Source organism: Carex rostrata, chromosome 7, assembly GCF_964058835.1.
Source record: "Carex rostrata chromosome 7, lpCarRost1.2, whole genome shotgun sequence".
Lineage (NCBI taxonomy): Eukaryota > Viridiplantae > Streptophyta > Magnoliopsida > Poales > Cyperaceae > Carex > Carex rostrata.
This window is the reverse complement of record NC_135924.1, coordinates 7,207,558-7,222,183: the sequence shown is the minus strand read 5'-3', so window position 1 is coordinate 7,222,183 and position 14,626 is coordinate 7,207,558. Positions and strand designations below refer to the sequence as shown.

Below are 14,626 nucleotides of genomic sequence, written 5' to 3'. Positions count from 1 at the left end.
TATTGCACTAAAATGGAAATGAATTTACTTGGAGCTCAATATTGAAGTGAATATGAAATCGACACTAAATTGCCATAATAAACAGGAGCATAATTGCACATTTCTTCACGTAATGAAGTTATTTGATGAATAATTGTTAACTAACAACAAATTGGAAATGTTTTGTTGACAATTAGGGAAAAATAAAGAGAAGGATTGATTTATGATGGGTACTTAAAGTTGAATTAATTCACTGTTAATTGAAACAACAGATGAGCCTTCTCTTGAACCGGTTAACCTAGCTGTCTTTATTCTATGCAAGATGAGCCTTCTCATTTTGCAGTGTCTTATTTTGTTGAGAAAAGCTTGAATGTTTAAACTTTTATATGGACAAGACTCGTCAATTTCTCAAATTCATAGAATATATGTGAAACAATATTTAATATTGATATCAAATTAAGCTCAGTTGCTGAAAATCTACTATACCAGTATTGCAGCCATAATACTTTGCCAGTACAAATTTCCATGTGGATTAATTAGGTCTCATGATATTTTCATCTTTATACTTCTCCATTATTTATTAGACTTTTCAAATTTCTAAACTCAATCAAAATTAACTAATCTACTATTGCACAAAAGTTACACATAGTGTAATGGTATATATATATATATATATATATATATATATCAACGTGTATACCGGTCGATTTCATGATATATACATTATAAATGAAGAAACTTAGCAAGGAGAAGCTGTTTTCAGTTTTGACAAACTACAAATCAGGGAATGTACCAGTTCACCATTTTAATTGATATGGCCAATCCTAGAATATACCAGTTTTGTTCCTTCAGTTAAGATCAAGTGATATGATCCATCACGGAATCTATCAGTTTCATTCCTTCCAGTTAACATCTAAAATACAAATGACATGATTGAAACAGAAATCTCTATTTTACTGGATGTTTATATCAATAATTCAGGTCCACATTCAAATAACGAATTTTATTTATTTATTTATTTTGAATAGTTGACCACTCCGCCTAATTGAGGTCAACAATAGGCATGCATTGTTTAAAGAAATTCAAAGGAATTCACTGCTGGCCAGTATAAGGGTATATCTGTCCAGTTCATAAAAGAATTTATAATTCCCCATCTCTTTCGATTCTGATTTTGAAATAGAAAAAGGTTACCAGGCAAAGTTTGGCTATTTTACTCGAGGCATTTCTCATGTCTGCCTTGGGTGAACTGCTTCACTATAATTATGTTAAAAGGTACTTTCTTAACTGATCCACAAACCATCACATTTGTAAAAAAAGTTGTCATAAATGAAGCAAAATAATTGAATAGCTGGAGATGATCATAAGCCAAGTTTGTTAACTAATATTGAAGTCCATATACTACCATATCCCTCAGTACAGCAATCAAACAAAAACATACAAAAAAGGGGGAAACAAACATACCTTTATACTACCTATATCTATATCCCTCCATTAAATTGGCTTTCCTCTGTAACTGCCATCACTTCTATGTTCAAATGCCTCTTACTATATTTCTTCATGTACCGGTCAATATTACACTGCTCTTCACCCGTACCCGCCTTTCTCTTTCTGGTCTTAGTGTATTTCTTGAAATATCGATCATTCACATTCCGGTCATCAACTGTGCAAGTTCCAACACAGGTACCATCTTCTGTCTTCACACTTAGCCTTCTCTTAAAATATTTGTTAAAACCCTGATCAGTGATGTTTTGCTTCAAACCCACATTGTGGTCAAACCCGTTATCTGTTACATTTGAATCCACTAACTTTTCTGGACATGATCTTCTCTTATAATACTTGTAACCACACCGATTGCTCCTATTTTGGTTCCCGGAGTTGGTAGCAACCATGCCTTCAAAATTATTCCCCTTGGCATATCTCTTTTGGTACCGATCAGTCACACTGTGGCTTTCGGAGCAAGTACCAGATGTTGTTGACAAGGCTTCCTTTTTCTTAGAATACTTTTTTTCATACCGGTCTCTCCCGTTTTCCCTACCCAATCTGGAATCATCATTACCATTATGCAAATGTATCCTCTTACTGTACTTCTTTGAGAACTTGCATCTCTCACTCAACTCAGATAATGGTTCAAATAAACATTTTGAACTCGCCAATGCAAGAACAACACTATTATGACTGAATCTTGCATTGATCATCTTGCTATTCTTTACCCCAATTGAACCAAGAGACAGCCTTTGCCTATATAACTCAATTTTACCCCTTTTGGCAATACTAGGTCCAGACAACAGGCCTGAATTCACCTTCTTCCTTGTGACCCTTCGAGACCCGTTCATCTGTAAATGCAATTGAATAGCTAAATCTATATCATCAACCCTCTTAGTTAGCACATCACCAGTAGCCGCCTCAGCAACCTTCTCTTCACCAATTAGCCCCAAAGCAGACATTTGTTTGTTTCTAACCAGCAATTTTGGCACTGGCAAACAGTCAATACAAGTAAAGGAACGATCATTACCAGCTTTCCCCAACTTTTGCCACGTGGCTAAATCGTAGCGGTGTTCTCGAGGAATGCAACAGAAGTGGACACGGCGTGAGCACTTCAAGCAGTTGAGAGACTCCAATTTGGATATGTCATCATCGACTACTACGTCATCTGGCTTGATTTGGAGGCAGTAAGAACATATTTCACCCGATTTGGTACGGGAAAGACAAGTCTCACAAAGTAACAGGATCCGCCAAGCAGACTTGAGTATGTGGATAGGGTTTGATGTGCGATTCGGGTTCGGGTTTTGGTAATTGAGACCACAACAGTGGCATAGAGAGAGATCGGGTACGTCTCGGATCTTTTTAGAGAGCTGATGCGAGGTGGGAGAAGGGGAGACTGGAAAAGGTTTCTTCTTTTTGTAAGTGAGTAGAATGGGTCGAGATGATTGTGTCAGGTTGGTCGATTCTTCTTCAGCCATGGAAAATTGAACTAGAATTAGGGTTTGGGAAGTAGAGAATAGGAGAGGAGAGGAGAAGAAGATGGGGAGAAAGGAGATGGACTTCAGTGTAAAATGGGGTAAAGAATGCCTGCGTATACTCTGAGATATCTCAAATTTGTATGACCGACGTGTACGGTGGCCAGTATTATTTCGGCTTTGAGATTCGTGTACAACGTATTTGAACGATTAAGATATTTTATAAAAACACTCAAAATTTGAGATATCTCAGAGGATGCTAATTTAAGAATCCCTCATTACTCCTTACAACGATTTAATCACTGTAACTTTTGCGTTGTTTTAAACAGACGAACTTATATATACGACTTATTACTTGCATAATGAGGAAATGTGTAATGTGCTCTGGAAATCCATCCATGGACCATGATTTCATAATTGCTGTCACGTTGGTAAGAAAGTATAATACCGTAGAAATAAAGCAAAATAATTTTTCTTTAAATCGAAGATCGTATAAGGTAAGTCAAGCTTTTTTGGGGCAGACAAGAAACTGGTAACTAGTAACTGGTAAGAAGAGTGAGGCGGTTTTTTTATTAATAGTAATATAAAATCAAAAATATCAAAAAAGATACGAAATTATAAAAATTTGAAATATAGAAAGAACATTAGACCATAGAGTTCATACCACAGTAAATTGACGTTATAGTTTATAACGTCTAGCTATATTTTTTTAGTTAAATAAAATCGGACCTTTGTCAACTTAATCCATTTTGAAAGTTTAACTCCATTTAATTTTGTTATTGCAAATGGAAAATATTTCATTCATACTCTTCTTCTTGTTTTCTTTTTTTTGAAAACATATTTCATTCATACTAGAGTGCATTTACATCTGTATTTCTAATTAACTGGTCAAAAACAATGTTAATCATCACTAAAATTTTCTTATGTAGCCGTGTTGGTTTGCTGAATTTTGATATCTTTGAAAGCACAGCAATTTTCTATCCAATTAAAAATTACAAAAATTAATTAGGATGAAAAGACAACAATATATGTTAATAATATGAAAAAACTAGTTTCATCTATATTGTAAAATATTTCAACATATATATTTAATGAACATAAAAATAAAAATAAAAACAGATTAACAATTTCATACATAATTAACCATCTCAGGTTCTCCTATTGCTGTCAACCATTTCCAAAAGCTCCTTGTAAATTGATGAACAGCTCACCATAAAGCTTGCAGATACATCAGTTTATGTGAAACTATGCAGACTCTTCTACAGATGTCTCTAGGATTTGCAAACTGCACTCAACTGTAAAGCTGTTATCCTTGAAAAAACATGATTTAATTAAACGGCCTATGTTCATAAAACTATCGAATCCCATCTTATTCCCTTTTTTGCTGTAAGTCCAAACCAAGCTCCTTGTGTCATGGTTTGATGCTTTCCTGTTTTGATCTACTAGACTGAAACAAAGGAGAACCTTAACATTTTCTTTTGGTTCGTCAGTAGTTCAACATCGAATCCTATCCAATTATCTAAAGGGTGGACATATGGATATTGACTTGTGCTGTTTGGGTGGTACAGTATAGCCCCTATTTTTTTAGCAGAAGTCGAATGAGCTCTGTTTATAATTGAATGGCCGATATGTATTAACTCAAAATATGCTCTTTTGAGTTAATGCAGACGATGCGGACTTGATAAATAATACTACAAATTTTGGATAATACTTTCTTAATTAATTAAAGTTTATAATAGTTATTTTTTCAACAATACCATGGTATGTACATTGCTTTTTCCATTCAACTTTTTTTATACTAGTTAATTATTAAAGATCATTACTTAAGAAGAAATTAATTGGAATATATTTTATTCATTGTCAGGGTCAATACCATCTTTAAGAATAATATGGTGATGGTGGACATATGGTGATGGTGATGGTGGTTCATATATATATATGGAGCAATAAGTGAATATAAAGAAGATTCATGAACAAGACCTGGCCTCAAGGTTGACCGCTGTGGACCCCTCGTGAACTCCGCGCAAAAACCCCTTGGAGATATCGGAGCCATATCTGATCTTCTGAGAGATTGCCGTTTTGAGAGTCGTAGCACCGGCCGGCCGCTGTTCCGCCCCGCCCACTCCACTCCCTCGTCTGCTCGGTCCATCTTGCTTCGTCTCATTGAGCGGATGACTCAGTTTAAGAGTTCGTCTCTCGTCGTCTCGCTCATTTGTCTCGACTTTTTGGATTCGGCTGAGGGTATTGTGAATTCATCTCACTCTACTACTACTATATATATATATGAATAAGGTATGCACTTTTATGGTTGATCCCGATGACGAGAATGCAAAGAGTTGTCTCATTTCTCTTCTCTTTCTTCTTCTTCTTTTCCTTCTTCTATCTTCTTTGTGAGGGATGACTGTCCTGGTCCGGTTGATTTAGTTCCCGGTCCGGTTTGATTCAGTGCCTTCTCAGCTCAGTGGTGACTGTCCCGATTCGGTTTGATTCAGTGCCCTCTTCTTCCTCCTCTTTGAGTGGTGACTGTCCCGGTCGGTTTGATTCAGTGCCTCTCGGTTGTGCATTCCTCTGTACAGGGTCGATTTTGGAAAGAAGAAGACGTTTCGTCCAAGGAAGGATGCGATGCGGCATGGTCCGCCAATCATGCAACTCAAAAAAATTACTGCTGTGTCTATATTCCCAGAGAAGAAAATCGAAAAGTCCACCTACTTGCTAATTGAGCGCGAATAGACTAATTCGCATTATCTGGCTTCACATATTTGTTATTTCAAGACATAGCAAATTAGATGATTTTACAAATAGCTCAATGTATAGGTTTTATTTAAACAAAGAAAATCTATGTAATAGCTACCTTATAAATCGTTGGATCAATGCAATTGCCTACGGACTTTCAACCAAAAAAAAAAAGACCTGGGCTCAAGAATCGAAGTAACCACCTCTTAATAAGTCATTCAAGTCCCTTTCTCAAAAAAATAAAAAATAAATAAGTCATTCAAGTCCTTGATTAATTCGCCTAGTTATCTGATATATTATCATCAGAACGCAACTCTTCGTTAGACGATATACTTTAATTAAAATGAGGGAGATAAAATTTTCTATGAAAGATTGAAAATCACTGTAAAAGTGCACTTTTAATTAAATTTTTTCGTTATTATCATGCATTAATCTAAATAAAATATGATATATATTATTTCAAGGTGAACATTAATTATTATTTGAGGAAAAGAAACATTTTTTCTTGCAGCTGATTGTGTTTGCACTACATAATTTTTTTGTCAAGTTCCAACCCAGAATGTTTTATTCATGCATGGTGAGGTTTTCCGTTTTTCAATATAATTGATAAACATTTAATATGATGAATAATAATACAACATTACTAAATAAATGCTAAAGATATAATAGAAATTTATCTCAACACACGAATTATTATTAAATTTATTATTCTTATTGATCGTCCTTGTTGCTGAAACTTGAGAGTACCAAACACGGAAACACCCCAATTACAAGATTTACGTCATTATTAGAAGAACGTAGTCTTACTTAATAGGCCTTGCTTCTCTAGAAAAGAATGTGAGTCAGTCTATGGTACTATGCATATCACAGGTTGTTACCGTGCTACTGCTCTATATTCAAGTTTTCAAATCCTAACGGTCGATCCGAACCGTTCATCTTGTTCTCCATATTAATATGTGTTTGGAGACCAAATTTTACATTTTTTTGAAAATTTTTTACTATTTTTTTAGATATTTAGAAAATCACTTGATCTGAAAATTCTGGACCATCCAAAAACAGTGATTTTCAATAAATCTAAAAAAATAGTAAAACAATTTCAAAAAATGTAAAATTTGGTCTCCAAACACATATTAATATGGAGAACAAGATGAACGGTTCGGATCGACCTTTAGAATTTAAAAACTCGAATATAGAGCCTTAGCACAGTAACAAATCGTAATATGCATAGTACCATAGACTCACTCAAAGAATGTAGTGTAAACCAGGTTGCGAACGGTATGCACGAAGTGATGCTTACTTTTCGGAATGTTTCTTAATTTGTTACAAAAACAAAACCCAACCCAACCCAACTCTATGAAAAGCCTAATTAAGGCCCAACTAAAAGAAAACCACGTCCATGGACCCAAAATGTATAGAAGAAAGGACCCGAAATGTATCATTATGCTTTCCAAATTTGTGGTAAAAGCACGGAGAGAAAGTCAAATAGAGCCACATGTGTTCAACATTACGAGTACAAAGAAACTTTTCTCCAACAATTTGATTTTTGTTCTAATATATGCAATGTCATTATCTTTTTATTTGATTCAGGAGGTTATCTGTAATGGTTTTTTTTTGTATTAAATTAAGAAACCAAAAAAAGCAACATGTTATATTTGACTTAAATAATTTCTTGCTGCATAGTGCGGATACTTTACTAGTAAATTTTTAATGCGCAAATGATGATTTATGTACAAACTTAAAATTGTATAGGATTCATTATATCCGATGCATCAAAATTCTTGCACAAAAAAAAAAGAATAAAAGAATGCAAAGAAAACAAAAAATTGTGCCCTACTCAATGAAGGCTTAATTTACAATCATTGTAAAAGAATCAACTCCTCAGATATTGAAATCAATTGCCCTGTCTTTCGCTCGACAACACCGTGTCGATCACCATCGGTACAATGTACCAACACGAGCTGAGAAAGAGAACTGCACCGGTACGGCCAAAGACAAGCATTACGCCTAGACTTGTAACCATGACCCACAAACCGGCTCCTAACCGGAGCCTTCTGTTGCCAATTCGATTAACAATGTGGTTTGTTGCGGTACGGTAAATGGCATGCCGGAACAGGTCGGATTGGACGGTTTGGTTATTGGGCCGGGATGGGCTGGGCTGGCATTGTGCAATTCGATCCATTGATACCACTGATGCGGTACGAGAGGACGCGGCGCTTCCAGTGGGTAGAGCTTCATTTGGTACCTTTTGCTTTCGTCTGCACCACCCTTTACTATTTCGATCCTGGAAGAATATGAATAAAAGAAAAATAAATTATGAGGTAATTTTCAAGCAATATTTATCTTTATTTAATTCAAAATATTAATAATTTACATATATTTACAACTAATAAGCACTGTGAGATATATTTTTTATTTGCATATATTTTACATATTATAATAGAAATTATAATGATATCCGTATTTCATCTATTTACCACTATATAATATTATTATTAACTAGTTGACCTGGTCCATTTAATCACTAATCGTTTTGTTATGCAAAATTAAACTGTAAATGCTTCTTTTATTTGAGAACGTGCGGGTTCTCCTCCAATTCCTAAATAATAATAATTTAGAAATGATCATATACAGCACAGCAGTATCTAGAGAAAGATCACATAATATTTAAAAACTGTTTAACGTGCAAAGCGCGCTGAAATATATATACCATTCCCTTGACAACCAGTGAGATTTATTCAAACAGCAGCAGGTCAATAACAATGAACCCAATTTGTGGGGCCCACATTGTGGAGCCTAATTAAGTTGTATTAGAAGCTAATCTCTAGTGTTTTACTATTTTACATGTTCCCTCCACAAATGTGTACTGTCTGAAACAAAATTCATTCTGTTATCTCACGTCAATATAACATGGTGTATTACTTTTCCGGATGGTAATACTAATAAGTTTCATGTTTTTTTTTTAAGAAAAAACTTGAGAAATTACTAGATTGCAAGTTCAAAATTCATGCTTCAAAAAAAAATAACAGAGCATTAATCGCTTGGGACTTGGTTATATTACCTTAGGCGTAGAAGTGTTGCTGTTTGAAGGAATAAAGGATAAAGAAGATGTAGCACATTGGAGATCAAAAGGGATGGTTTTTTTCATTTTCTTTTTCTTCCTTCTAAACTTTGGCCAAGGGAGACAAGGCAACCGCAACTTGTTCTTATGCTCTGTAACTGCACTTGCATGCAAATTGTCTTCCGGTTCATCGACTCGCGGGCGCCGGAAACACGAGAGGAGGTTCAAGCAAGAAGATGAAGACTTGGTGGCAGTGTTTTTTCTCTTTAAAGGCATAGTGAGTTGGAAAGAAGATTGAATGGTTTATGAGAGAGAAACTTATGAGGAAAGCAATAGAGAAGGATTAGGTTAGTTGGAGAGCACAAAGTATACCAAATCATCTTTCACAAGTTACACAAAAAAGATTGCATATTAAAGGGGATTGGTTTTTTGGGTTCTTTTTTTTTAAAAAAGAAAAAAAAATAGGCTATGTGGATACCACTTTATTTTACAACTAGGTACCAGTTGTCTTATTTTGAGCGATTAGAAGCTTTCAAATCATCTTTAATTCGTTTTCTTTAAAAAAAAAGGGACAGCTTTTCTTCTTGAATATACTAGTATAGATTAAAAATGATTGTTGGCTCAAATTAATTGTACATGCAATGTTTATATCTAATTCAGCCACTATAATATATGGATTATACAGCAGTTACCAGACAAACCACATCCTATAGTATGCAAGCAGGGGCGGAACCAAAAATTTAATATAGCAGGGCTGAATTTGATAAAAAAAAAAAAATTAACAAGATATATCTTGCTTTAATTAAACAAATACTTTATTTATAGAGGCGACATACTGTAGCGTTTTATTGAAGTGAGCAAAAATTACAATGAAATTTAAAATTGTTTTGGTAATTTATCAATAAACAGTTTTGCCATTTGACCCTTAAAACCCCTAACACCTTACTGTCAGAACATTTGAATCATTCAACTAACAACAAAACATGTACAAAATATCATAAATTATTTATATACCTATATCAAATTGATCCCTAAAAACACTGAGCTTCAAAATCAGAATTCTATATACAGCAATTCTCAAAATTGTCTGGTCTGGTTCATAGCTCTTAGATGAAATTTCTATATTAACATCTATATATCCATATCGGAGAAGGCACATGACAATTTGACATAAAGGGGAAAAAAATGAAAAAAAAAAAATAATCAAAGCTATCTGCAAAAAATAAAAACTAAACACCATCTCCTATCGTCTCTTTCATCGATTTGCTTTTATCACGCTCCAAGAACCCTCGAAGCACCACCATTTTTTTATACTCCTCTGAATTTACATCAATCTCTTCCAGTTTCTTCTTACTGGTACCATGCTGTTTAGGTAGCGTACCGGGTCCTAACATATACAAAACACTAAACCAGACGCACATGCAAATCACGCCTACTGTCAAACCACCTAAAACCATCAAAGCAAGTGCTAATGTTAGCACAAAGAGCCCCATCCAAGGGCCATATCCATTTTTCATCAAGCTTTCTTCATGAACTTCTCTCAAAGCGGGTTGATTAACGGGTTCGGGTGAACCTGGATGGCTTGTGCGGGTTTGGGTCTGTGTTTGAACTGGGTCAAGTATCCGATATAATGGAGCAGGTTCTGTTTTGATTTTCAGATTAGATGCCACATGGTGCACTATTGTTATTTCTTGGACTGATTGCGGTTTAGTTGGGGCATTGTTTCCCTTGCTCTTGTCCTGATAAGAAAATAGACATGTGAAAAATGACAAGTGCAATTAATAATTTAATTAAAGAAGCATTAATGGGTCAACTACTGTAATTTATCAGTATTAACTAATGAGCAGTTTATCTATGAAAGTGACTCTGTGGAAACAACAACATGATAGTTAAATATATTTTATAATACTATTCAACTCAATTATTCATCAACCATTGCAAATGGAAAGGGAAATGATGATGAAATTATGAGAGTGAAATTTTGCTTCTTGGAAATTTTTTTTTTTATTATTTGATTTGAATAATTTTAATTGACATGTGATAATTTAAATGCAAAATATTATTATCTACGAAAGAGATAATACATGTCATAGAAGAATAAAGCTAATCAATAAGGCCATGTTTGGTTGTGGATTAAAGTTACAACGGTATATGTTGCTTATTTTAAGTTATGACGGCATAAGATTTTTTTTGTTTGATTGTGGGTTAAAGTTAAGTCATGGGTTAAACGTGAATATGTGGGTTAAATTAAGAGCATAGATGCGGCATAAGTTATGCAACCTATATAGGTGGGTTAATTTATAATGGCACAAGTGATTCTTATGCTTTACTATTTTATCACACTTTATCCATATTTGACAACATAGATGCGGAATAAGATACTTATTTTATGACTTGTGCTACAACCAAACATGACCTAATTATTAAAAAAATATATATTCAGAAAGATTATAGACTCAAACTCTAATAGACAAAATTTGGAAACATAGAGAATTTTTTTCATCACTCAAAACAACTAAAAAATATGTCTAAGGATACCTCCAGTTCTGTTAAGAATGGAGCAAAGACAATAGAACTAAAATATCAGAAGAATAAGGGTGGGACCCGCAGAACCTTCCTGCGTATATGAAGTTTTTCCTTATTCTTTTTTTGGTTCTATCCTTCCGAATTTCCCTTTTTGCGTAATGAATTAGGCTTGACTTATTTGGAGATTTTGCAACTTCTTTTGTCAAAAATTGACCGCTTGACTGACTCCACCTTTCCCGGGCATAGAACCCGCTTGACTGACTCCACCAAATAAATTCCAAACCCGCTAAGTAGACCAAATTTAACTGCAGAGCTTTTCTGTGGCACATCACCGTGCGGTTCCTCGTGTTGGAAGGGCGTATCAGAGTAAGTATTGAAAGCATAGTAACATAACTCACAAATAACTCAGGAATAATTTGTGTATAATTCATTTTCTTTTTGACGTTTACGAACCTAACAACGAATAAAACGTAAAAAAACATGAATCACGAATTATTCGTGAAAAATATGATTTTTTAATTATTTTTAGGATTTTTTTTTTGCTTCCTTGTAGTACTGAATCATTCCCGAATTATTTTCAAATCACGAATTTTTAATCCCGCCGAACCGAATCTGAACTATTAATTTGTCACTATAATTGAAAGGCCAAATTTGTTGCAGTATTATTTACCATAAAATGCAACTATGCTAATATAAATGAGACGTATATTTGTCGGCTATTTAGTAGTACCTTTTTTTTTTTTAGATGCCAAACAGAAAATGAAAGAGACAAAATTGCCTTTTCTAAATGCTTTATACTTTCATGCAACATATTATAACACAAGGAAGTGGGTGCAGAAAATCACATTTCCTTAATATCTAAGTCTTGCTGGAGGATAGAGAAAATGCTTAACGATCATTGCTAATTTCTAGTGGGTAGCTTACTAGCTTGTCTTCAGGTTATAGGATTTGTCTAGATTCTAGAACACGTATGTACACAGATCATGCTAAAAGTTTTGCTAAGGGTACACATAATTCGACCTCCTAAATAATACACATGTTAACTCTCTTTTTTAAATTACCTTTATGTCATTCAAAAACTGTCTTTTTTTAAGGGACATGATCATGTAAGGTTACGATTATATTTGACAACATTTTTTCTTGAAAATTATTTATATAGAGCACATTATGCACCTCTTATCTGCACCTTATAATTATTTATAATTAACATAAAAATTATTTATTTCAAAATTATAATATATTTATACCTACTATGTAGAGTGTTTATATTTTTATTTTATAAATAATTACAAGTTTAAGTTAAAGACTTTACCGAACAAATAAAAAAAATATACATTTCGGACTTTTATTCTTAATAATGTAAAGTATAATTAATTTTATCATCAAGAGTAAAAAAAAATCATGAGAAAAATATAAATACATTTAAGATACCGAGAAGAAATGCTATAAGAAGTGTTGTTGTCGAATCTCTCTTTATTTTTAGAAAAGGATTTTAAAAATAATTCTGTTAGCACGTAACCCAATTTAATTCAGGAAAAGATATTATAATTAGTATCATTTAGTTACCTTGAAAGTATAAAAATGCCTAAAAGAGAAATCATACAACTCAAGAAAAACAACCAAAAATTATGCATATGATAATTCCCAAAAATGGAAGGAAGTATGCTAAGTTCATGTTATCCATTTACCCTTTCACGGTTAGTATACTACAGGAAAAATATATATAGAAAGAAAAAAGAAAATCGAAATTTAATTCCAAATTTGGTAAAATTAATTCTCATTTATCTCAATAAATAACTTTGACATGTTTTCTTTTACAATTTCAAGAATCAAAACAGCGACAATTCATCTTCTTCTTAATTAAGCATTGGATTAATTACGGAGAATTGTTCAGAATTTAAGAAATCAGAAGGTAAAAAATGGTACCTTGAAACTTTTGCGACAATTCATCTCCTTCTTTCTCTCTTTCTTTCCTCCAAACGCATCTCCGCAACTACTCTTCTGATCAGACTCGCCACCCGAGGTTTCCACCGGGACCACCGCAAGTCTCTTCTGATCAGCATCGCCGCCGAAGCATGAGAGAACAGCCCAAAAGCCTCTTCTTCTTCTCTTCCTCTCACAGTTTGAGTTTGATCTGTCTTCTTCGCAATCCATTAAGCAGAGGAGGATTAGGTAAGGAGACTTTGTAAAGGAGAAGAGACTAAAGTTCCCATTTTTACCACGGCTACTATTCTTTCTTTGCTCTGCTTTTCTTTTTCGATTTCCTTTTTCTGATATTTAACGATCTTTTTGTGATCTTATGTAGACTAGAGTGCATAGATAAATATATAGCGGATGAGGAAAAGTGACGATGGATAATAAAACTAAACTGTTTCGTGAAACGGGTAAGATACTGCCGCATGTGATCCAAATAGAGGAGGGAGAAGTCGGTCTCGTGGGAATACATATCCTCTGAAGTAACAGATTATTTCTCTTTAGTTATGGACCGTTTGATCAGAATCTGGAAAAATCCAGCTCAAGATATAATGCACAGGACCCTTAATATTCGTGCTGAGTCTGATGGGACGGTCAGGATCTAAACAAGAATATTCTGTTACCTTAGGAAATATGAATGAATTCGGGCTGATGGTGGCCCCACGCATTTCGCTCCACTTGTACTTGTAGTAAGTAGCGACGTGTATTAACAAAACCCGAGGTGGGCAGCCCGTGTCTGGTCCGTCTGTGCTCTATGCTCGGGGTATTCGTGTCTGAGCCCGGATATAGGACGGGTAAACGGATACACGGTTAAGGGCATTAAACGGGCCGGACTCGGTTTTTCGGTAAAGTACCCAGACATATTCGGACCGTAGTACCCGTTTACCTGTATCCGTGAGTCCGTGCCCGTGAACCCGTGTACTCATGCCCGTGCTCTTATACCCTTGTACCCTATACCCGTGTACCCGTGTACCCGTACCTGTTTATATTCAAAATTTCAAAAATTTTCAACTCCCCCCACCACACACGTTTATATTGTTTTAATATATTTTTAATTTATATTTTATTTAACCTATTAAAAATAAATGAACGTTTAAAAAATATATTATCAATTTAAAATGAACGTTTAGAAAATATATTATCGATTTAAAATGTAAACTAAAACTTTCGAGATATAAATAAATTATAAACACGTGTAAAGAAAGAAATAAATAGATTTGTACTTAGCCGAATAAATATACAAATTTTTCGCACGAATAATTTTTATATAGAAGTTACAAATTTTATTTATTTATATACAATATTTGATATTGAACTATTGAGATTTTAAAAGTCGAATTATAAACACATAATAATATTCGTACAACACCGTAAAAAAAACAAAAAAAATACAAAAAAA

The 14,626-nt window shown here is 34.0% G+C and overlaps 3 protein-coding genes across 3 annotated transcripts; all 3 read right to left on the bottom strand.

Annotated features, from left to right (window-relative positions):
- Nucleotides 1-1,340: 1,340 nt before the first annotated feature.
- On the bottom strand, nt 1,341-3,006 carry LOC144556717 (uncharacterized). The gene has a single exon (XM_078305115.1). The coding sequence runs from the start codon at nt 2,937-2,939 to the stop codon at nt 1,458-1,460; it is 1,482 nt and encodes a 493-aa protein (XP_078161241.1). The 5' UTR covers nt 2,940-3,006; the 3' UTR covers nt 1,341-1,457.
- Nucleotides 3,007-7,399: 4,393 nt separating this feature from the next.
- On the bottom strand, nt 7,400-9,122 carry LOC144557318 (uncharacterized). The gene is made up of 2 exons (XM_078305877.1): nt 8,728-9,122; nt 7,400-7,950 (listed from the first exon to the last, which is right to left on the bottom strand). The coding sequence occupies exons 1-2, from the start codon at nt 9,001-9,003 to the stop codon at nt 7,561-7,563; spliced, it is 666 nt and encodes a 221-aa protein (XP_078162003.1). The 5' UTR covers nt 9,004-9,122; the 3' UTR covers nt 7,400-7,560.
- A 644-nt stretch (nt 9,123-9,766) lies between these two features.
- On the bottom strand, nt 9,767-13,456 carry LOC144557482 (uncharacterized). The gene is made up of 2 exons (XM_078306056.1): nt 13,180-13,456; nt 9,767-10,466 (listed from the first exon to the last, which is right to left on the bottom strand). Exons 1-2 carry the CDS (start codon nt 13,405-13,407, stop codon nt 9,957-9,959), a joined length of 738 nt encoding a protein of 245 aa, XP_078162182.1. The 5' UTR covers nt 13,408-13,456; the 3' UTR covers nt 9,767-9,956.
- Nucleotides 13,457-14,626: the final 1,170 nt, after the last annotated feature.